Source organism: Bos indicus x Bos taurus, chromosome 14 (genome assembly GCF_003369695.1).
Source record: "Bos indicus x Bos taurus breed Angus x Brahman F1 hybrid chromosome 14, Bos_hybrid_MaternalHap_v2.0, whole genome shotgun sequence".
In the NCBI taxonomy this organism is placed as follows: domain Eukaryota; kingdom Metazoa; phylum Chordata; class Mammalia; order Artiodactyla; family Bovidae; genus Bos; species Bos indicus x Bos taurus.
The window spans coordinates 16942860-16967245 of NC_040089.1; the positions used below are offsets into that span (position 1 = coordinate 16942860).

The window sequence follows — 24386 nt, forward strand, 5'->3', positions numbered from 1 at the left end:
AGAGTCATGACATTGAACTGGGATGAATGTTAAGGTCTTGGGAGCAACAGAATACAGAGCAGGGAGGCTGACCTAGCCTGAGGTCAGGAAGCCTTTCTGAGGTCACCACAGGTTGGTGGAATTAGCTGGGGGAGGTGGGAGGGAATGTGTGCCCTGGGGGTACAGAGCTGAGTGTGTGCTGGGGGTGGGGGGGTGGTGGTGGGAAGACTTGAGTTCCAAAGGTCAGACCTGCGAGGGGTGGGGTGGGAGGGATGGGCGAAGGGACAAGAGGACTTCTGTCTTCATCTCTCGGACAGTGGGATCCACAGAAGCTGTTAAGCGGGATACAGAGAAAACTGCTGCCACTGGCCTCAGTGTGGAGAGAACAGAGGCCCTCAGGGAACACCCAGCTGTCAGGGGTGAGGCCGCCCTCCTCCTGGCTGCTGTGTCAGCGTGGCTCAGAGCAACGACTCTCAGACGCTTCCAGCAACAGGCTGACTCACACAGCGCTGTCCACTCGTCCAGTTAAAGCTGGAGCTGGAAGGGCCATGGCCCTGTGCTGCCCGGACCAGATGACAGAGACGAGCTGGCTGCTCCCTTCAGGGCGTGTCTAAGGAAAACTTCCTCCTCCGGCCCTGCACTCAGCCTCTCTCAGCCTCCCTGGACTTGCCCAGCTAGCTGCGCCCTGGCTTCTGGCTTATCACAGCCAGAATAACCAGATGAGACCCGTGGGCCCGCAGCCAGGTCCTGCCACGTCACGGAGCCCTGGCTGGGAAGGGGCCAGGCCTGGGAAATCTCTGCCTCCTCCCAGAGCACCTCCACCCCAAACCGGTCCCTTCTCTCAAGCCTCCTTCCCTCCCCAATAATCCTTCTCCTCACTCAGCCTCTTGTTGTGCAGTCATTCAGTCGAGTCTGACTCCTTGCAACCCTTTGGACTGTAACCCACCAGGCTCCTCTGTCCATGGAATTCTCCAGGCAAGAATACTGGAGTGGTCTGCCAGTTCCTCCTCCAGGGGATTTTCCTGACCCAGGGATCAATCCCACATCTCTTATGTCTCCCGCACTGGCAGGGGGGTTCTTTACAACTAGCTCCATGTGGGAAGTCCCAAATTGTATGGTAGATGAATTATATTTCATTAAAGCTATTTAAAAAGAAAACTACATCATTTAAGTCCTTAAGTTTTGGAGAGTTTGTTAAGCAGCACTAGCGTAGCAATAGCTGACTGATACACTATGTATGAGTGTGATTTATAATGAGCATGGGGTATTTATGTAATGAAAATTATGCAAAATCAGAATTTACTGGGTTCCCCACAAACAGGCCCCTCTTTCCTGTTTTCCTGCCCAGTGATGGCAGCAGGACATTTCTGGGCATGGCTTCTCTGAATCTGGAGTGACACTTCACTTCTCTGTTCTTGGAAGTAAACCAGAGACAAGTCCTGGAAGATCCTGCGGGCTGTGTCTCCACTCGGCTCCCTCCCTGAGGTCTCTGCAGCCGTTTCCTGGAGGTGTTTTTATTTCCCCATGCCTGGATTGTCTCCTGGCTTTCCAGGTGGTTTCCCTGCCCGGGTCTATCCAGGTCATAGGGAAAGAATAATTTGCAACATGTTTCCAGTCAGTTATTCTGCTTAGCCAGACCTGAACCTGCCTCTCAGCACACACATACACAAATACCTGTAAAATAGGTTTAAACAGCCTCTGCTGCCTGTCAGATCAAATCTAAGCCTCATCAACTGTCACCTGGACGCGTACCCCAGGAGTACGATGTTATGATGTTCAAAAATTGATCATCTGGGGAAAGAGCTGCTGTCAATGGTCAGGCTAAGGCTTCCTTCCTGCCTCTCCTCCACATCTGGTCTTCACCTCCAGGATTTTATTGGACATGAAAAAACTCCAGGGCTGCAAATAAAGGGAATGTTTGATTCAAAACATGGGTTTAGAAGTGGAATACGTGGACTCTAGTGACTAATTACTTCAGCTTCTGAATCAAAATTTGAGAGGACATACATAACCAAGACAATAGATAGAGGAGAGGTGATTTTTCAGAATATAACTTGAAACTGTTTAAGGAATTGAATTTTAGTGTTAACACAAAAGTCTTCCCATCGTTTTTCATGTCTTCACGTTAACAGTGTCTCAACATTTATACCCGTAAATATAAAAAATAGGAACAGAATTAATGCTCATTTTCTCATTCTAGAAAAAGGAAACAGCCATCCACACAAACATGAATTAAATGGGATTTAAAAGCTGTATCCATCTCATGGATATTTGTTTCAGATTTTCCATTTTTCCATTTAATACTTATTCTTTAAATCCATAATATATTTATGATTTTTGATTGTGTAGTAATAATGATGATGTCAATTAAGAAAAAAATATGACACAGAGACTTATATCCATAAAGGAAACAAAATTTTCAATGTATGTACTTATTTTTGTTAAGAGGCATGTTAAGGTTCTCAGTAACAGACATTCTAACATAAACTGTGTATTATATGAAAATACCATTCCAGGGGTAGGAGTAGAATGGAAATATGAGTTCTGGGGTGAAAATAAATCTAAGTTCAGTTCAGTTGTGTCCGACTCTTTGCGACCCCATGGACTGCAGCATGCCAGGCTTCTCTGTCTGTCACCAACTCCTAGAGCTTGCTCAAACTCATGTCCATCAAGATGGAGATGCCACTCAACCATTTTATCTTGTGTCATCCCCCTCTCCTCCTGCCTTCAATCTTTCCCAGCATCAGGGGCTTTTCCAGTGAATCAGTTCTTCACATAGGTGGCCAAAGTATTGGAGCTTTAGCTTCAGCATCAGTCCAATATTCCATTGAATATTCAGGATTATTTCCTTTAGGATTGACTGGTTTGATCTTGAAGTCCAAGGGACTCTCAAGAATATTCTCCAACACCACAGTTCAAAAACATCAATTCTTTGGTGCTTAGCTTTCTTTATAGTCCAACTCTCACATCCATAAAAAGACTACTCGAAAAACCACAGTTTTGACTACTGGAATAAATGTAAACAACAAATATTAAAGAAGAGCTTACTCACATGTATTTAAAATAGATTGTGGTTTGTATGGGATCCCTAAGGTATTTCAATTTCATTGGACCCCTGTTTAAAAAAAAAAAATCTGACACGCAGTAACATTTTTAGAAAATCAGCATATACCATTTAGTGGAAGTTACACCCTTTGAAACTGAATTTACAACGACAAAGTTTAGATATCAATTTAGCATTAATGGAGGAAGTATGTGGATGCTTTTCAAGATTATTTTAGGAGGTGCACGTGAGGAAACACTTCTGGAAACTGCTGCTTTGGGCGGGGGAAGCGCTGGTGAGAGCTGTGAGGTAGAATTCTGCCTCCCTTAGCTACAAGCTGCAGGTCCGAGTGACCTCCTTGTGAGTTTGCGCATCAGTACGCGTAGGGCAACAACTATACGGAGCCCTCCAGGTTGTTCCCCGAGTTAAAGAGCCGCCCACGGGAAAGCGTCTAGCCGAGAGGAGGGAACCTCAACTCCGCCGAGTTTAGTTGGGGGAGAAAGAAGCGATCCTTGGAGGAAATGGGGGTCAGGTTGCTCAGAGTAGGTGACCATTGACCTGGCTGAAGAAGGGCGAGGAGGAGATGTCTGCACAGAAAAAGGGCCTGGTGAGGGGAAAACCGTGTCAGGCGGAGGGAACAGTCCTAGTAAAGGCCTCGAGGTGGGAAGGGCTTGCTTCGAGAGCCCCGGACCCCACCCCCGGGTCCCTGCCTCCCCAAGCCTGGGGGTCGCCGCCTGCTGGCGACCCTGACGGGCATGTTAATACCGAACTTTGAGTCCTTTCTGTCGGACTCAGTCAGGGCGCAGCAAGTCGTCGGGTCCCCCCCACCGCCTGCAGTGGGTTCTTGTCTGCAGAAGTTTGGGCAGATAGCAAGCGTCCTTGAGGCAGTAAGGGGGTCAGTCCGCACTCTTCGGGTCTGGAGATCTGGGTGAAACCGCCGTGACACCTCCAGTGTGCAGTTCTCGGGAGGTCCCTGGATTCCTAGGGGGTGGGGGTGGGTGGGTGTGTGTGTGTGTGTGTGGGTGTGTGTGTGGGTGTGTGTGTGGGTGTGTGTGTGGGTGTGTGTGTGTGTTGGGGGCGGGGTCTCTCGTTTGGCCTTCTGCCTGGATTCCTGGGGTGTGTGTGTGTGTGTGTGTGTGTGTGTGTGTGTGTGTGTGTGTGTGTGTGTTGGGGGCGGGGTCTCTCGTTTGGCCTTCTGCCTGGATTCCTAGGGGGGGGGGTGTGTGTGTGTGTGTGTGTGTGTTGGGGGCGGGGTCTCTCGTTTGGCCTTCTGCCTGGCCCTCTGTTCTCCTCCAAACCCAGGGCGAGCACCCTCCGCTCTGTCGGGTTCTGGCGGGGGGCGGGGGGCGGGGCGAGGAGAGCTTCCCCCAGGATTGGGAGATTGTGGGTTTCCCACTGGGGACCGTGATGTGGGGAAAGCATCCCCAGGACTGGGTATCCAAGTTACAAGGTATCCAAGTTACATCCAGCCCACGAGGTCTGGGATCCAGACAACCTACTCCATGCACGACTTCCCCTGTGGAGACAAGATAAGGCTCTAAGAAGCCCACCCTTCGTGGCGCTGACCACACTCCCAGGGGTGGCTTCTTCAAGCGTAGCGAGATCCATCCCCCGCCCCGCACCCCTTACGCCCACCCCCCACCCCTGCCCAGCCCTCCGCCACCAGTGTTCTCTTCCCCAACTCCCGGGAATTCTGATGCCTACTCTTAATATTATTTTTTGCCACCTCCTTACACTCATGTTACCAGTTTCCCCCTTAACATTCCCCAGTTCTGGGCGATTTAAAAATTCCTCTCCAACACTTCATAATGAAAACATTTCAGATAAACAGAAGCATTGAAAGAATTTTTATCCAGTGAATATTCATATACCCATCACCCAGATCTAGGTTAACAGCTTACGACTCTTGCAGCCTCTCGCTTTCTCCACCTCTGTCCTTAGGCTCGTCGGTCCATCAGATGGTCTTATCTTTTGAAACACTTCAAACTTGGAATCTTCAGTAATCACTCCTGCAAAGCCCTTCTGTTAGCCTGTCGTTGGCTGCAGTTCAGTCTTAGAATACATTTTTAAATGTAAAATTTACACACAGGGAAATATACAGATCTGAAGTGTGCTTCCCTCTGGATGATTTTGGACACTACATGGAAGAGTTTTTTATTTTAATATTTATTTTAATGTGTATTAGGAGAAAAATAAGCCCCCGTTTTCCGTTTATAACAGGGACAGAAAGCGGCCTTTAACAATGAATGTATTTAAATAAGCTGATAATTAACATAAAGGGCTCGGGGTAAAGGAGAGGAGAGGGCTTCCAAGATGCCGAGGCTGCGGCTCGAGGTATCGTTTCCAGTGCTGTGGGCGCTTCTAAGAAGGGTGGTTTCAGCCGCCGAGCTCCGAGCAGCGGCGGAAACTTGGGGCGTCAAAAGGGGCTGGGCACCAGGCTAGATCGAGGGTTTGTGGTGAGGCCGGAATAGTGTACGTGTGTTGTATGTTTTCAAATCATTATGCTTGTGGGCCCCCACTCCAACTGATTGAGGCTGGGGATATCTCTGTGATCATAGCACGCAGCACCGGGCCAGGAACACCAAGAAGTGTTTCGCGAGATTACGACTGTGCAAACGCTTTGTAAGCACTCTACAAAAATAAGACTTTACAAGAGTAGGAAGAATCTCGCGGCCCAGGGTCTCCCCTACTCAGCGCCGGGGGTCCAATAAGCCGCAGTGTTTGTTGATTGATAACCAGACCATCAGGCGGAAGAAGACCAGAGAGGCGTGGATGGTTCAAGTAAGGCGAGCGCCCGGGCGGGAACTTCGGTGTCCTGGGTCAGAAACTCTGCGGAGAAAAGTGAAGCTGTGATTTTCTGAGCATGCGCACTGGGCCGCCGCAACAGCCTCATTATCCTGCTCCCGGAAGCTACTCGTAGGTGCCTCGTTAGCGCAGTAGGTAGCGCGTCAGTCTCATAATCTGAAGGTCGTGAGTTCGATCCTCACACGGGGCACAATACTTTTGCTCGCTCCGGCTTTTTTCACTCCTGCTAGAAAGATGGGTTTTGCTTGAGTAGACCCGCAAGCCCCGGACGTCCGTGCCACCGGCGTGCTGGCTCCGCCTCCCCGAAGTACCGAGTGCTGCGCTGCGGGCTCCAGCGTCCTGGGCCCGGGTGGAGGACTGGAAGGGAGGCCAGGGCATGAAGATAAAAGGTTGGGGGGCGGGTGTCCACGTGAGGCAGACTAGCGCACCGTGGGCTGGGTACCGGATGAGCCCCTCGGATAGACACCCACTCTCACCTCTAGCGCTACGAGTCCGGTTACCCAGGAGGTGCAGTCACCCCGCCATCCCGCCCTCCACCAGGGATCCTGCCCTGGCCCCTGAGCCCTGTTGGCGGCGGGGATGTGTACAGCCCAGGGTGAGGGAGCCCTGGGGTGCTCGCTATCCCGGAGGGCGCTGCGGACGCCGCTGGGTGCAAAGCCCCCTAATGGAGGCCTCTGGGGGAGTAGCTGGAACCCAAGGTTTCCCGGCGAGGATCCTGGTTATTGACACTTGGCCTTGAGGAAGGGTGGGTCTAGGAGGCTGTGGGGAAGGGGGTGGCACTGTGTCGAGAGACCAGGCCGCGCACGGGCGCTGAGCACCATGTGAGCAGGTCGGGCTGCAGAGCTAAGTGGCCGGCTGTGATGGGGTCTGGGAGAGGGCGGTGTTAGGGACTGGGCATAACCTGACAGGGACTGCTGACGCTGCGTTTCCAACAGCTGCTGCGTCCTAATGTTCATCCATGAAGTTTCTGATAATTCAGTCATTCTGAACAGGTCAAATAGCAAATTAAATTAAGATCTGATGTAATAGGGCAGAACCTGTGTACCCTATTGCAAGTTAATCACCTCAAGGATGTTGCCTATAAGCTTAAATTATACACAATGGCCCATCTCTGGGAACCCTGCCTCCCAGGTAATGAGCATTAAGCTGAAATACTTTGGTTAGCTCACAAGAAGTCTCCTGACCAGGCCCACATGTGCAGGAGTGTACGCAGAAGAAATTAGCACAGCCCCTTCTGAAGGCTAACCGGAACCGGAAATGTTTAGCTACACGCCCTCCCCTTTTAGTATAAAAGAAGCCTGAATTCTAGCGCAGGTAAGGTGGATCTTTGGAGTCCACCACCATCTTGGTTTGGTAGCTTTCTGAATGAAGTCGCTGTTCCTTGTCCTAGCAACTCCTCTCTCCATTTATTGGCCTGCCTTACCTTGCCACTCATGGCGAGCTGACGGTTGGGGGATTTGGGGGTAAGGCCCTAGCAGCTGGCAAGACCACTTGTCCTGAGGCTCTTCCTTCAAAACTCCCCAAAGCCGCACTGGTTGTTCCAGCGCTGGGCAGTTGGAGCAAGGAATCAATATTTGGGAGCAGACAGGCTCCAAACAGTAACCGTAAGTCTCTCTGAGGGCGCGTACAGTTGGGAACTCTATTTCTTCTCCTTTTGGGGCTTTTTCTCTGGAATAAGCCAATTTGTTTTGTCTTTGAGTGGGATACCCTGTTGGAGAGAGGAAAGAGTTGGACTTCTGCCTAATTTGTGAACCAGTTCATTTGTTTCTTTGGATGCTAGCCTTTATGTATGCGGTTTGTGTTTTGCTTGTCTTTAATTCGTTTTTTTTTTTTTTTTTAATTTTGCTGAGTTGGGGTCTTAGTTGGGGCACTCGAGATCTGTAGTAGCTGACCAGGGATCGAACCCCAGGCCCCTGCACTGGGAGCTCAGAGTCTTAGCCATTGGATCACCAGGGCAAGTACCTCTCTTGAATTCTTTAATGTGTTTGTTTGGCAGGGCCAGGTTACAACACTCAGGATCTTTGATCTTGCAGCACGTAGGATCCTTAGTTGTAGCATTCAAACTCTTAGTTGTAACAAGGGGTATCTAGTTCCCTGACCAGGTATTGAACCCAGGCCCCATGCATTGGGAGCATGGAATGTTTTTGATATTTGGACAGACTTTCCAAAGATAAAATTCTAAATGAAGTTCATTTAGCCACTATCTGACTTTGAGGTTTTCCAAAGGATCCCTGGAACTCCTAAAATTATGTGTCTCTCCATCTCAGAGAGAGGAATATTAAACTAGGCTTATTTGGTGTGTTAAATCACATGGGAAGCATTGTTAGATAAGTGGTGGTAAAACTTCTTACTTTGTATTGTATGGGTAAACAATTATTATTTAATAGTATACACATCTTAGAAATTATATGGAACTCCTATAGTTCTGGTGTATACTAGTAAATGATATCAGGCATAATCTTAGTAATTATCTTGCACAGTATGTCACAGCAGTAACCATGTTTCTTTTCAATTGCATTGTAATTTGGTTGATGCCAAAGCAAAACAGCATCCCTTAGGTGAGCAATTGCTATTTATGGGTCTATGGTGGCTTTTGAAGGACTCTATAGCTATTTTGTGAAGAAGCAGGGAAGAATGATGAAATCTTTTATGTGCAAGCATTTGTGCTATTACATCAGGGGAAGTAAGATAAAGGAAGGGAATGAAAAAGAGAGTGAGGATATGTTGCTTCAGACTTTAACTTCTCCAGGTGAGCTAGCTGTCCCAGCCACTCTGGCCATTATGCCAATATATCTACCCCTTCTGGTGGCTCAGCGGTAAAGAACCCACCTGCCAGTGCAGGAGCCACGGGTTTGGTCCCTGAGTCAGGAAGATACCCTGGAGAAGAAAGTGGCAACCCACTCTAGTATTCTTGCCTGGAAAATCCCATGGACAGAGGAGCCTGGTGGGCTACAGTCTCTGGGATCACAAAGAGTCGGATATGATTTAATGACTAAACAACAGCAATCCAACCCTTCCATCACCTTCCATGCCTGTCCAGACTCAATTCCTGACCCTAGGGCTCTGGGGCTCAGGACTTCCCCTTTTTCTAGGGATCAATTAGAAAAGCCTGTGTTAGTGTCTGGGGCAGGAACTTGGTCTGGTGTCATCATCTAAGACCCAACAGGGCATCCAGTTTGGGCCAAGAGCCGTTCCCTGGGCAGGGCAGTTTCCATTGCCGTTATCTCATATAGGGAGCTAAATACAGATGACTCACCAGCTGTGTTAGTCAGATTTGTTTAGTTGGAAAGATCACGATCCTTCTTTATAGAGAGGATTCTCTATACTTGAAGCTACAGTATGCTTGAAACTAACATGATATTGTAAATCAACTATACTTCACTTTAAAAAACAGAAAAACAAAGAGACTTTGAATCTAGGGATAAGTCTGTGTGTGTTAGTCACTCAGTCATATCTGACTTTGTGCGACCCTGTGGACTGTAGCCCACCAGGCTCCTCTGTCAATGGATAAAAATTGACAGGCAAAAATATTGGAGTAGGTTACCATTCCCTTCCCCAGGGGATCTTCCCAACCCAGGTATTGAACCTACATTGCAGGCAGATTCTTTATCATCTGAGCCACTGGGGAAGTCCAGCAATGAGTTCAGATTTGGAAAATGGGTGACAGGCAAGGCTCTCCATTGTGGTGATGTAATCTAGCAGGACTCCATGGGGCCTTCCTGGGATAGACCTTTCCATGTCCTCTGCTTGCTGCTTTTTTTTTTTTCATTTTGAAAGAATAATTTTCTCTGCTTTCTTCTTATTTGTAGAAAAACTTTAGCTTCCTAGACCTCCCCCAGTTCCAAAGAGTAAATTTAACTGGAGAAGTGAGAAAACGAAGAATTAAAGGAAAACAATCAAGCGAGACAAATCATGGGTCCATTAAACAAATGCACGACCTTTAGCTCCCCATCAGAGGCCATAGATAACAATGAGTCAAAGTTTTTGAGCAGTTTAGCAGATACTGAAAGCCCCAGCAAGTGGAAGAGTTAACTGTATGCTGCCCACAAGCATGTAAACCCCAGACAAGTTGGAACTAGAAGGATGACGTTACTCCTGATTACCTCACCACCAACCAATCAGAAGAATGTCCTGATTGGTAAGAGGGCTGTGGGGTAAGCTGATCATATATCCCACAACCCTCTCCCTCACCTTGTCTTTAAAAACCGTTCCCTGAAAGCTACTGGGGGAGTTTAGGCCTTTAGAACATTAGCTGCCTAGACTCCTTGCCTGGTGCCTTGCAATAAACACTGTACTTTGCTTCGCCACAACCCAGTGTGGATAGATTGACTTTACTGCATGCAGGCGAGTGGTGGACTCAATTTTGGTTCAGTAACAATGACTCAAATCTGGTTTTGGGCCACTGGATGTTAAGATTTCCTGTTAGATATATCAAGCAATATTTAGTAGGCTGCTTATCTATTTCATTCTTGGGGAAAACAATCTTTGATAGCCAAGAATCACTTAATACTTCTCTGCTGCCTGCAGCTATAAATGGTGATCTTGGTGGCTCGGACAGCAAAAAATCTGTCTGCCATGTGGGAGACCCGGGTTTGATCCTTGGGTTGGGAAGATGCCCTGGAAAAGGGAATGGCTCCCCACTCCACTATTCTGGCCTGGAGAATTCTATGGACAGAGGAGCCTGGTGGGCTCTAGTCCATGGGGTCCCAAAGAGTTAGACACCACTGAGCGACTAGCACTTGGCAGTTAAGCCACTGTCACTTGGCCTCTGCTCCATGAATCCATCTCATCATCCCCACTGAAATTAGGAAGCATATCAGTAGGCATCTTTTTAAAAAAATTAATGTTATTTTTGACTCGCTGGGTCTTCGTTGCTGTTCATGGGCGTTTTCTAGTTGCAGCTAGTGGGGGCTACTCTTCGTTGCTGTGGGTTCTGGCTTCTTACTGCGGTGGCTTCAATAGTTGTGGTATAGGGCTTAGTTGCCCTGAGGTGTGGTCCAGGGACCTTCCTGGACCAGGGATCAAACCTGTGTCCCTTGCATTGGCAGGTGGATTCTTAACCACAGGACCACTAGCAAAGTCCAACAGGCATCTCTTGTCACAGAGTTTTCCAAATTTGCAGATACTCCCTTCACTCAGTGTCTTAAGAAGGGAGTGTCTTTAGGGTTGAGCATGAAGCTGGGAACAGTGAAGTTCGTATGTGATAGATCCACTCCTTTGTTGGTGCCTTTCTACGGCTTCATCTACATCACACAAGGGAAATTCTGGCATCTTCGAGTGGTTAAGGAGGCCAACACTGAAGCCATTATTCTGTCAAGCAACCAAGTAAACTGTAAGAGATACTTTCAATTGCATGAGCGTGCCCGTGATCCGTTCATGGTCTCTGAGCTCCAAATGCACTCTTCAGTGCCCACCCTGCAACCGTGGATGCGACCCTTTATGCGTCTCTTCAGTGTGCACGGTGGTAGGCCGCCAGTAGAGGGCGCTAGAGGACACCACAGAAGGAGTGGGGTTTCTCTTTCTAGCCCAAGAGGTGCTGCATTCTTTATTCCGGTTTACTGCTTTGTGGTCCGTCGGAGGCTGGAGTATGTGGGGACACTCAGTGGTGCCCTGTCCAACCGTGTGCCCGGAGCCCACAGTCTCCTAGTGACTTCACAGCCCAGCCTGATGACTGCTTTGCTGTAGTCTTCCTTGGCATGTTCCGTTCTGGTGCCAGAAGCAGCACCCTGGCCTGCCCTTAGCGCCTGGTCTCTAGCCTTGGTTTGTGGGTGCCCCGGGGGGTGGGTCCCCATTGTGCCCAACAGGGGCCCTTGGCCTTCCTTTGTCAATAGAAATTGATGAGGACAGACAACTTCCGGCCAGGTTTTACTGGGGCCCCTGCTGCAGCAGGAGGGAGTGAAAACAGGGTCCCTTGCGTGCTCCCTGAGGTGGGTGGCGAGCTCGTCCCTCTCACGGGGTGAGGGTACGGGCGGGTCCGGGGTCAGGCCGGAAGGGCGTGTTAGGTGGTTTCCCTGCCCCTCTGGTGGTGCGGTGCTCAGGGGACATGTGCAGTACCCTGCTTTTTCTCCTGACACCCAGTTTTTGCTCTCAGGTCTCAGAAGTGGCAGTTGGGTTTTTCCGGTCTTTTTGTATCTTGTCCATAATTTGTCCCAGCTGTGCATGCGTGCTAAGTTGCTTCAGTCATGTCTGGCTCTTTGCTTTCCTTCCCATACAGTCTGAAAATCCTGAATAAATGTCAAAAAGAATTCACTGAGTCAACAGTATTAAAACTCTTAGGCGTGAACCATTTCCTACATTACCAGAAGTGTAAAGGGATGTTGTGCTGTCACTTCAGTTGTGTCTGACTCTGTGCAACCCTATGGACTGTAGCCCCCCCAGGCTCCTCTGTCCATGGAATTCTCCAGGCAAGAATACTGGTGTGGGTTGGCATGCCCTTCTCCAAGGGATCTTCCCAACCCAGGGATCGAACCCCCATTTCTCAGTCTCCTGCATTGGCAGGCGGGTTCTTTACCACTAGCCCCACCTGGGAAACCCCCAAATGTGCTTACACACAGTTATTTTGAGTCCCTTACAGTTTCTTTGTATTCTGTTGATGGAAACGTTTGTCCAGGTGCAAGCAATGCAGCAGAGGGCCCGGGTCCCAGCCTGTCTTAGTGGACTCTCCCCTTTACAACATGACCGTTGCTGGCCAGGCCACACACCAGGCCACACCAGTGCTCTGACAGCATTCAGGGTCCTGACTCCCCATGAGCTTTCACTCAGCAGCCTCGGAGTGCCTGCACCCCAGAGACTTACTTTCTGCTGCCTGAGTGGGCACGTGGGCCAGCTCTGGCCTGGGCAGCCCACCAGCCCCTTTGCTGTCCAGTGTGTCTGAACCTGAGCCTTGGGGAGGGAGGCTCTTTCTGAGCTTGTCCTTCTTTGGGTACTTTCTCAGCCCTAGGTACCCTTAAATATTTGGCTGCGCTGGCTCTTATTAATAGTTGCCATACTCAGGATCTTCATTACCACGTGTGCCATCTTTTAGTTGGGGCATGCAAACTCTTAGTTGTGGCACATGGAATCTAATTCCCCAACCAGGGATCGAACCAGGGCCCCTTGTGTTAGACGCTCAGTCTTAGCCACTGGACTACAGGGAAGTCCCTCCTTTAGCATTTATATAGTATCATAGTTTAATAACTCTAGACTTCTGTTCAAATGATCTGGTTTATCTCCTGATTGAACTTAGCACTGATCTGAGATGAATCATTAAGAATGTTAAGTGCACCCACATTAGTAAGTTAAGTCTTTGCCAGTCCTTGTAGTCATTACCACTGTAACGGTCAAAGTGGAGGCACTGTGGAAAGGCCTTGGCAAATGCTCAAATCTTGCTCAACATCAGAGAATTCAGACCAGAGAGTAGCCATGTGAATGCAATAGATGTGAAAAGGTATTTAACCAAGTCAGTAACGTATTCGTCACCGCTGAACCCATACTGGACTCTTTAAGTGGAGTTGATGTGGAGAGGAATTTAGCTGAAGGACTGCATTTCTCCAACCAGAGAGAAATCCTGTGAATGTGATATGAAAAGGCCTTTAGGAACTGCTCTTCTCCAGCTAACTCAGAGGAGTACTGGAGAAAAGCTCTGTGAATGTAGCCAGTGTGGGAAGAATTTTAGCCAAGCTTAATCTTCATTCAATTCCCCAAGAATTTATATTATGAAGGAACTGGGGTCAGGTTGAGGATAGACTGTCAAGAGGCAGGAAGAGATAATCAAAAATTTACTTCATTAAGTGTGATAACCTTTGAAATAACAACCAAACCCACGTGACTGAAGAGACTCAGCCAAGTATCTGAACTCTGCTAAGCCAGTGACTTTATCAAGATTATTATTGGGAGAAACGTAGGCTTAGAGAAAACCGGAAGGAGGAATATAATAAAGAACTTTATGTGACTGAATGTATAACTCACTTTCACTGGATGAACAGAAACTTTTTGAAGAAGGTTAAAATATTATAAAAGAGGACTGTGTAGTTTTCAAAATCAATATGAGTGGATGTAAATTCTAGTAAAAGAGGACTTGAAGTAGAGGTCAGAAACTCAATAACCAGCTAATTCTATTTGGCACAATCACAGTATTTTCGAAGTCGAATGCTGTTGGCGAGCTAGAGATTACTCACCTAAAGTTCCCATCACACCCAAAATATTTTATATCTTGTGATTTTGTTGTGGCCCACACCTGGACCATGAAGGCATGTTTGCACCTAACTGCAAACAGACAGAAGGACAATGAAGCTGACAAGGTGCTCCTGGGAATCCAATGCCTTGCACAGTGATGGGCTATTATCTGAGGACTTTGGACAGAAGAGAGCATTTGGTTTACCATAAGGTTATACTCTGTGCCAAAAAAAAAAAACCTCAGTGTGTTAAGCACTATACCAGGAACCTGACCATGTGCTATTTCTATGCTCCTTTTAGAAATGGGTTCGGGGAAGTGACCTGCCAGCCAAGATGATGAAGCCGGGAGCAGCTGTGCTGTGGAGCTGTCGGTGCCTTGCGGAGAAGCAAAGCTGGCGGCTGCATGCGGTGAGTGCAGTGGGGTCGCCGGTGAGGGGAGGCCCGGCTTCTGGGGGACGGAGGGGCCCTGGGGCGGGCCTCTCCTCACCGCTCGTGGTCTGCGGCTGCTGCTGAGTTCAGGTCCTGGATGCACAGCTGTTGAGATGCTGTCCTGTTCTTTAGTTCTCCATTTATCCTTAAAATAAAACCTCATCAACAAGTCCCTGAGGTTCATGCTGGTCCCTGCAACCTGAAAGGGCCTCATACAAAGCTTTAAAAAGCTTCAAATATTTTTTTATTGTTAAAAGTATAATAATAATAAGCCATTTACAAGTCCCAAACCACCAGAATTAAGAACACATAATTTTTATACACACATTTTCCATACAAAAGGTTGATCTTTATAGGCATTTGAAATAAATAATCTGAAAATCAGCAGCACTGATTGCAAAATAAGTATCTTGTTCTCTGACTGTCTCAAGGTGACCAGCCTCCTATGTAGCCAAAAGGTGAGGCGTTTGACATCTGTTCTGAGCCTGGGTGACAAGTCTCTGGCGGAGGTTTCTCACTCTCTCCATGAGATCCTGTTCCATGGCGTCCCAATGCATTTTTCTCTGGTTTAATGAAACTTGGAAACAAAATTTTAAATTAACAGTAGTTAGTTTGAGCAATGGTATAGCGTTTAAAGATAAATATGTTGCAAAGACCAATAATGAAATGAATATTCTAAATCAAATTTCTTACACGGAAAAGCCTAACGTATTACCTGGTCCTGTGAGGTTCCATTTACAAGTCAAATATTTGGTGGATTGAACAAATGCTATTAGAGAACTTATTTGCTTTTGGTTATCTTTTTTTTTTTTTTTGATTTGGGAATATAGATTAACTTTTAAATCAGGAAGAAAGCTTGTCTAAGAGAGAATCTGAGTTTTTTACAATAGTAAGTTTTTCCACCATGATATTTATTGTAATGAGAAAATTCCAAGGTGCCCAAATTAATAGTGAAATATACACCATGACCACTTTCTAATGACTCAATACATAAATCAAGTACTTGTTACAATGACCAACACAAGGAAAGTCCAGAATCAAGCTTAGAACATTACAATGTGTCTAAGTGTAACAGCCATTTCATATTGATTTAGAGGGGTAGTAAATACTGGAATTCAATAAAGAAGCATCTTAAAAACATACTTCTCTGAAACTTATATACCCAAAGAGCTTCAATTTATGAAAACTATTTTCCCCCAAGGAATAAAACATTTATGCTTTTTCCTTTTGTTGCCAAGTAAGAAACTTGCCAAATGTCAACTCGATTTTGAAGTTTAGAATATCTAGTTAAAAATTCTGATGTGTTGGAGTAGAGAACAGTTGAGAATCTTCTGTACTTTCATCTGACTTATGCATGACTTTTGGTTAATTTCATATCGTGACACAGTGTTTAGAGATGCACATAAAAGTATGTATGTTAGTGAATATTTTATACCATACTGGAACTCATGACTTGTTGTTAGGTATATTTTTTATAAAGCTGGTCTTTTGGGGACATTCTGTAAAAATCTGTTCTTGTAAAAGAACTCAAAGGACCTTGTGAAGTTCTGCTTCATTTTTATGACAGTTTTATTGAAGAAGTTGGTTGAAGAGTCTGAGTTTCCTGTCCTCTCCCCTCCTTTTAAAAACAAACCAAGGCCTTTACAGGGGAAACTGTTAGCTCCTTTATGGGGTAACTCTGTGACTGCATTTCTGTAAGATGTTTCCATTCCATCCCATCCCTTCCAGAAATAAACAAAAACCTCCAGTGAATCAAGTCAAGGGATCAAAAGGCAATTGATCAGCACAGAGCCCTTTGCCCTCAGCAATTCTGAGCAAGCTGGCCCCGCAGTGCATCTTGGAGTCCAGAGCAGACTCGTTTCCAATGGTTGCTGGAGGCAGCTCAGCCCAAAAGAGTCGAGAAAACTCAAATATGGAATAGCTTTGAAAAATAATCCTGAGATTTTCTTTTCACAAGGATGTAAAAAAGTAGTTACGAGTATCATTCATTTAGTCAGGGACAGACTTCCGTCGGTGCCTCCAGCTGCGCTTCGGGCTGCAATGCTGTGCTGAGGAAACAGTTGCATTAATGACGCCTGGCAGACCTTCCTTCCTTGGGGTTTGGTCTGACCCAGTTTTCCCCAGCTGGAAACTTGAAAATCTTGCTGCTTCCACTTTAGGATTTCCATGGCCAGTGCCCTGGGAAAATGGTCTCAATGTGCTGTAAATATAATTTAAGCCACAATCTTGCCTTGTTATTGTTTAGTTGCTGAGTTGTGTCTGACTCTTTGCGCCCCCAATGGACTGCAACCTGTCAGGCTCCTCTGTCCATGGGATTCTCCAGGCAGCAATACTGGAGTGGGTTGCTATTTCCTTCTCTAGGGGATGTTCCTGACCCAGGGACTGAACCCATGTCTCCTGGGTTGGCAGGAGGATTCTTTACCACTGAGCCACCTGGGACACCCCCACTCTTGCTTAAACATTGCTAAATCTAACATGATAGGAGACATCTTTCTTGTTCATCGACTTACTCTGTGTCAAGGACTCCATTTCAGAAATGTCATTTAATTGTGAGGCTCTAGGCAGACAGCCTGAGGCGAACTCTTCATCTCGGCCCTTGGGCACTACTGTTATAAAAGTGGAAAAAGAAAATGAAAGAGTGGAGTGTATAGAAAGCCTTGCTTAATTCCAAATGGTCCCTAGTAAATTAAAATTGCCAAGGATAAAAAGCCCCTTACTTTTCTACCCTGGGAAGAATGCTGTCACAATTCAAAAGGCAAGCAAATTGCAGTTACTGAGAATTAAAAGCTAAGCTGAAAGTAAAGTACTTTAAAAACACCTTTAGCAAAAACAAAAAACCAACAGACCACTGAAAAATACAGCTGCTAGGACAGAGATCCCAAACAACTGCTGGGAGAGACTATGAAACATGGTTAGCAAGCCTTTCTTGAGAACTGGGAGCTGATCTCTATTGGCTTTACCCAAGCAGGGCCTGATCACAGGACACAGCACACCAGACGCAGTGATGGGCGAGGCTCACCCGGGCTTCTTAAGACTGGGAAGCATGGCAGTGTCCACACCTAACCAGTGCCTCCTGGTTTTTGAATCCCATCCTTTAGCTTTGTTTTTGCTGTCTCCTAACCCTACAGCTTTACATCCAATAAGATATCAGAGTCTCTATTTCTTGGCTTAGGATGCCCCTTCCTTTCCACTCCCGTCACTAGGGCCCAAGCCTCCACGAGTCGGACCCAGACTGCTTGGGTCACACAGACTCAGCAAGGTGACACTTGCCTTTACCTGGGCTCAAGAACTTCAGCTAATGGTTTCAACTCACAGTTTTAGCTCAATCAGTCTTTGCGATAATGTGTGTGCATGCTAAGTCATGTCGACTCTTTGCAACCCCAAGTGGAGCAGGTTGCCATTCCCTTCTCTAGGGGAACTTCCTGACCCAGGGATCAAACTCCTTTCTCCTGCATTGCAGGTGAATTCTTCACAACTGAGCCACCTGGGAAACCCAAGACAATGGATTACCAAATGACTAATTTGAACTGGTGTCAGGGAATAGAATATGAGTCATCTTCAAGTAATTGAAGGGCTATCATATGGCAGAGGTAGTAAGTGCATAACTGTAGTTTATTTACAATGTTGTATTAGTCTCAAGTGTACAGCAAAGTGATTCAGTTATGTATTCTTTTTCATATTCTTCTATATTCTGGGTTATTACAAGATACTGAATATAGTTCCCTGTGTCATACAGTAGGTCTTTATTTTATATACAGTAGTGTATGTATCTGTTAATCCCATACTAATTTATCCTTCTCTCCCTGCTTCCCCCTTTGGTAACTATAAGTTTGTTTTCTGTCTGTGCGTCTGTTTGTAAATAAGTTCATTTGTATCATTTCTTTATAGATTCCACATGTAAGTGATATGATATTTGACTTTCTCTGGCATACTTCACATGGTATGGTAATCTCTGTGTCCATCCATATTGCAGCAAATGGTGTTATTCTTTTTCAAGGCTGAGTAGTATTCCATTGTATACATGTACCACATCTTCTTTATCCACTATCCATCAATGAACATCTAAGTTTGCTTCTGTGTCTTGGCTATCGTGAATAGTGCTGCAATGAACAACGGGGCACATGTATCTTCTTGAATTTGAATTTCTGTCTTTTTTGGATACATGCCCACGAGTGGAACTACTAGACCATATGGTAATTCTATATTTAGTTTTTAAAGGTACCTCCACACTGTTCTCCACAGTGGCTGCACCAATTTACCTCGCCATCAGTTGTGTAAGAAGCTTCCCTTTTCTCCACACCCTCTCTAGTATATTTTTAGAAACTTTTCTGATGGCCATTCTGACCAGAAAATGGGCTTCCCTTGTGGCTCAGCTGGTAAAGAATCCACCTGCAATGCAGGAGACCTGGGTTTGATCCCTGGGTTGGGAAGATCCCCTGGAGAAGGGAAAGGCTACCCACTCCAGTATTCTGGCCTGGAGAATTCTATCAACTCTATAGTCCATGGGGTCAAAAAGAATCGGACACAACTGAGCAACTTTCATTTCACTGACCAGAGAACAGTTTTTAATCAGAAGATTTACAAAAAGAAGAGCAGATTCAACTATATATAAGGAAGGAACAACTTTTAAATAAAATAGTGGTAGAAAATGGAATAAGGTAATATGCTGACAGCTCTGTTAGTGCTCTGGCATAGGCTGGGCAACCACCACTGCAGAGATGATTCACATATCAGATCCTGCCAAGTCTGAGTTCGCATAGTTCCTTGTCTCTCATTTGTCCTCCCAAATCCATCCTGCCCACAGCTGCTTAATTCATCCTTCCAAAGGGCTGGGTTATAAACACAGAGGGGCCAATGGTTCCCTCCTTTGCTTATAGCAACGCTTCAAACACTGCTGAGCAGATTCACCTGAAAAACTTTAAAACAAAAATCTAGCTTTCCAGTTTCTATCTTAGATCTACGAAATTAAATCACCATTGGTCAGGTCCTGAATATGTATTTAAAAAAAAATAATTTTGTTTTTGGCTGTGCTGGGTTTTAGTTGCTGCGTGGGCTCTTCCCTAGTTGCAGCGCCCAGTGCTCGGCCTCTCTTGTTGCCGAGCACGGGCTCTTAGGGCGTTTGGGCTTCAGTAGTTGGGGCAGGAGGGCTCAGGAGTTGGGGGTCCCGGGCTCTAGAGCAGACTCGGTAGTAGTGGCACACGGGCTTAGTTGCTCCGTGGCAGGTGGGATCTTTCTGGACCAGGGATCAAACCTGCATCTCCTGCATTGGCAGGCGGATTCTTTACCACTGAGCCACCAGGGAAGTCCCCAAATATGTATTTTAAAAAAAAACAATTTGTAATGCACCTAAAAAATTGCCAGTCACTTGCTAATTATAACATAAAGGTAAAAGGTGAAAGTTCTTTTTTCTGTACTTCTTGTACTGGAGCTTGCTTATTTCCTTCATTTAATTAAGGTATTTATTTTAAAGCCCCAAAGGTGATTCTTATTATTTAAAATTATCTTTTTCTGAAGTGGTACTACATGTACCACACAAAATTCAAAAGGAGCAAAAAGGAACAAACTAAATTTCCTTCCTTTCCTTAACTGCATTCCTTGGCTGGGAGGGAAGCCCTGTTCTCAGTCTTCCACAGGTCACTCTGCTGTCTGCCAGGCTGGTAAACAGGATGAAGCCCAACTGCTCAGCCTGGCACTGAAGGTCCCTGTCACTCTCTTGAACCATCCTTGTACTGAAGCCCTCTATACCAGTTAGCCTAACCTGAATCACCATGACAGGCAAGTTTCTGCCACTGATTAATTATTTTTAATAAGTTCTGTCTCAGACAAGGTGGTACTAGTGGTAAAGAATCTGTCTACCAATGCAGGAGACTCAAGAGATGTGGGTTCGATCCCTGGGTCGAGAAGATCCCCTGGAGGAGGGCGTGGTGACCCTCTCCAGTATTCTTTCCTGGAGAATCTCATGGACAAAGGAGCCTGGTGGGCTACCATCCATGGGGTTGCAAAGAGTCGGACATGACTGAAGCAACTCTTATACGAGGGTAGTCATGGAGGCTTTAATTGGTCAATGCACAAAAATGGTAAGGGAAAACGGTGTGTATGTATGTATGTGTTCCTGAGAGAGATCCTTGGGAAGCCTGCAAACCATGAGGGGTTAGAAAATGGTGTAATACAATGCTAGAACTGTAACAAAACTACAGATCACCTAGTCCATACTCTTCTCATTTTACAAATGAGGAAACAACACCAGGAAACACTTCCTAATAAACACAGGTTAAACACGAGTAAATAAACTAACCAGAAGGACACAGCTTGGTGACTCTGGCTAAGTTTATTTGAGCCTTGTCTTCCTTTGCCGTGAAGCTGGGACTAGGTCTTCCTGTCGCCTCACCATGAGATCCTGCCTCTCTGAACGGTCCTCCCACTGCTCCAGGCTCCTCCCTTTCTTCAAGGCCCAGTCATTTTAAAAACCTGGTCCAATGGCTCCGCTTGGCCACCAGCATTTACTAATGTCATTAAAACAATAAATTTTGTTAAGATAATTCACTTACCACAAAATTCACCCCTTTGAAGGGTACAATTCAGTGTTTTTAGTACACTGAGGGTTGTGTAATCATCACCACTAATTCTAGAACATTTTCACCATCCCCAAAATAAACCCCGTATGCACTGGTAGCCCACTCCCCTACCGCTCCCACCTGCAAACCACTAACCCACTTCTGCCTCTAGAGATTTGCCTATTCCAGACATTTCATGAAGAGAAGCATATAACATGCGGCCTTCTGGTCTAGCTTCTTTAACTTAGCCTAAGATTCTCAAGGTCCATCCATTTTGTAGCATGAATCAGTTAATTCCTTTTTATCGCTAAGTAAAATTCCATTGTATGGGTATACCAATTTATTTTATCCATTCCTCATTTGATGGGTATTTGGGTTGTTTCTCCTTTTTTTGGCTATTATAAATATTGATGCTGTGGGCAATTCAGTATACAAGTTTTTGCAGGGATATATTTTCAATTCTCTGGGTGTGTATATGGGAGTAGAACTTCTGGGTCATACAGTCTCTCTGTGTTTAACCTTCTGAGGAACTGCCGGATTGTTTCCCGCAGCGGCTGTGCCACGCCACACTCCCACCAACACTGCTCTGGTTTGGCTGGTCCTTGCCCACACCTGTTAATGGATTACATTGATGCTAACTGATCGTGAAGCTGCATCTGATTTTTAATTTTTTTTCCCATGTGGTTTTGATTTGTATTTCTTTAATGACTAACTTAGGAAGATCCCCTGGAAGAGGGCATGGCAACCCACTCCAGTATTCTTGCCTGGAGAATCCCCATGGACGGAGGAGCCTGGCGGGCTACAGTCCGTGATGTCGCAAAGAGTCGGATATGACTGAAGCAACTTAGCACGCAAGCACAATGACTAATTTAAGCTGAACAGCTCTTCATATGTGTGTTGGCCATTTGAGTATCTTCTTTGGAGAACTGTTCAAATCTTTTGCCCATTACAAATCTGGACTAATTTTATAAGACATTGCTATTCAGCTTCAATTTAAGTTTACGGGCCTGGGATTTTAGGGTCAGTGAGGGCCACTCATACTGTCCAGAAGGTTCTGTTTTCTGGGAAACGGTAAGAATATCCTCCCCATTGCTAAGAGAGACCGGCACTAGGCAACATTTAAGAAACCGGTCTGTTGTTGGCACACTTGCCTGTTTCCACTTCCTCTGCCTCCCTTCCAGCTCTGAGTGACAAACCAAGGCAACCACCTGTGATCAAAATGCCATTTTCCTAATTATAGCCGATTATCCCCTGGTTTTAGGATTAAATGACATGGATTTAATTTCTATACCCTGATTAAGGCAATGATCAAATCCTTATACATATGCCTTTTGAAGATAGATGATTATCAACCACACACTCTGTGACTGGTGAAACTCAGGGATGTCGACAAAACGTAGGGGACAGAACAGGAAGACACCATGGAGGTGGGAGACCCAGATGCAGGCAGACTACGGAGCAGGCAGTCTTTTGCAGTTTCTTCCCTTTTACTATCTCTAAATTCAGAGGTTCTTGAAAAGGGTCTATTGTTTTCTTCTAATGTAGAGGTCAGTGTGACAGGGTTAGGGAGTAAGGCGGCTCCAGTGGTTGGGGTCTTCTACAAGCAGGTTTTAAACATAGCTTGCCTAAGGGCTCTGAGTACTATTTGAGACCTAAACTCAAAAGCATGAGAGGTAATGAGGGGTTTCAAAAGTAGCCTAGTTAAATGAGCATGATAGCATCTAATTTCTATTTTTACTTTTCAAATTTGTGCCCTACAAAAGTAATTAAGGTAATACACTGCATTAGTCATAAAAGCCCCAAACTAGACATAACCCAATGTTCACCAGTTAATGAATGGATAAATAAAACATGGAATACACATACAGTGGACTATTACTCAGCATTAAAAAGGAATGAAGTACTGATACCTGCTACAACATGGTTGAACCTCAAAACATTATCTAGGTGAAAGAAGTCAGATACAAAGGACTACATATTATATGATTCTATTTACATGAAATTTCCTGAACAGGCAAGTCTACAGAGACAAGAGTAGATTAGTGGTTGCCAGGGGCTGGGGGAGTGACAGGAAATGAGGTATGACTGCAAATGGGCATGGGGTTATCAGGGGTGCTGAAAATGTTCTAGAGTTGATTGTGGTGATGGCTGTACCACTCTGAATATATTTAATATATGGTAATACAATACCATTGAATTATAAACTTTCTATAGGTGAATGGTATGGCATGTGAATTATATAGCAATAAGGCTGTTATTTTAAAAAGTAATACATACACATTTTATAAAAGACGGAAACAATATAAAGTATAGTAAAATACAAGTTCCCTGTGTCTGTATTGGGCTTCCCTTGTGGCTCAGCTGGTAAAGAATCCGCCTGCAATGCAGGAGACCTGGGTTCAATCCCCTGGGTTGGGAAGATCCCCTGGAGAAGGGAAAGGCTACCCACTCTAGTATTCTGGCCTAGAGAATTCCATGGACTGTATAGTCTGTGGAGTATCTGTACTGTTTTAGAATTTTAAGTTACAATTTTGATTTTTCATTGAATGCCACTGTAAGTGAAAAGTGAAAGTCACTCAGTCGTGTCTGACTCTTTGCAACCCCATAGACTATACAGTTCATGGAATTCTCCAGGCCAGAATACTGGAGTGGGTAGCCTTTCCCTTCTCCAGGGGATCTTCCCAACCCAGGGATCAAACCCAGGTCTCCTGCATTGCAGGTGGATTCTTTATCAGCTGAGCCACCAGGGAAGCCTTGCACCATAAACTAATGTTTGATTAGATCCTATAAGAAGTTTCCTCGTGCTACTTTCATGTACTGCTGTTCTGAGGACCAGTTATGGACAAAGCACACTTTTTTTTTTTTTTACTAAAATTAACTAGATATAGCACTTTGGGAACAAATTATATTCTAGTATATTAAGGGGATGCCCAGCAATGGCAACCCACTCCAGTACTCTTGCATGGAAAATCCCATGGACGGAGGAGCCTGGTAGGCTGCGTCCATGCGGTCATGAAGAGTCAGACACGACTGAGCGACCTCACTTTCACTTTTCACTTTCATGCATTGGAGAAGGAAATGGCAACCCACTCCAGTGTTCTTGCCTGGAGAATCCCAAGGACGGTGGAGCCTGGTGGGCTGCTGTCCACCAGGATCGCACAGAGTCGGACACGACTGAAGCGACACAGCAGCAGGACCATGGAACCATGGAATAAAACAGAATTCTATAGGATGGTTGAGAAATTTTTCTTGGAGCTTTTTTTTTTAAACAGCCCCACCTCCTCAGCCCAGTCTTCCCAACCAAAAAGTAGTAACTAGTGATTATCTTTCAGCTGAGCAATAATTTGACTAGAAGTGCCAAAACACATGTAAGGATTTATCCATGATAAGAGACCATACGAAATGAACGAATGTATAACACT

General features: G+C 45.7%; 1 protein-coding gene, 1 long non-coding RNA gene and 1 other non-coding gene across 9 annotated transcripts in view; 2 read left to right on the plus strand and 1 right to left on the minus strand.

Moving 5' to 3' along the window:
• Nucleotides 1-5944: 5944 nt before the first annotated feature.
• TRNAM-CAU lies at nucleotides 5945-6017 on the plus strand. Its single transcript has one exon. It is a non-coding gene; the product is annotated as a tRNA-Met (tRNA).
• Nucleotides 6018-7101: 1084 nt separating this feature from the next.
• Nucleotides 7102-24386, plus strand: part of LOC113904138 — a 51953-nt gene continuing 34668 nt past the window's right edge. Inside the window, exons 1-2 of the long non-coding RNA XR_003514419.1 lie at nucleotides 7102-7431; nucleotides 14282-14389. This is a non-coding gene — a long non-coding RNA (uncharacterized LOC113904138). The remainder of the gene's footprint in view (nucleotides 7432-14281; nucleotides 14390-24386) is intronic.
• Nucleotides 14632-24386, minus strand: part of TBC1D31 (TBC1 domain family member 31) — a 66781-nt gene continuing 57026 nt past the window's right edge. For 3 of the 7 annotated variants that reach the window (XM_027560923.1, XM_027560926.1, XM_027560927.1), the window contains exons 21-22: nucleotides 16921-17016; nucleotides 14637-14987 (exon numbers count right to left, since the gene is read on the minus strand). In XM_027560923.1, the coding sequence (XP_027416724.1) occupies nucleotides 14854-14987; nucleotides 16921-17016 (230 nt within the window). In that variant the 3' untranslated portion in view covers nucleotides 14637-14853. Of the gene's footprint in view, nucleotides 14988-16920; nucleotides 17017-24386 lie in introns of all 7 variants that reach the window. The other 4 variants (XM_027560922.1, XM_027560928.1, XM_027560925.1 and 1 more) reach the window with 2 other exon arrangements.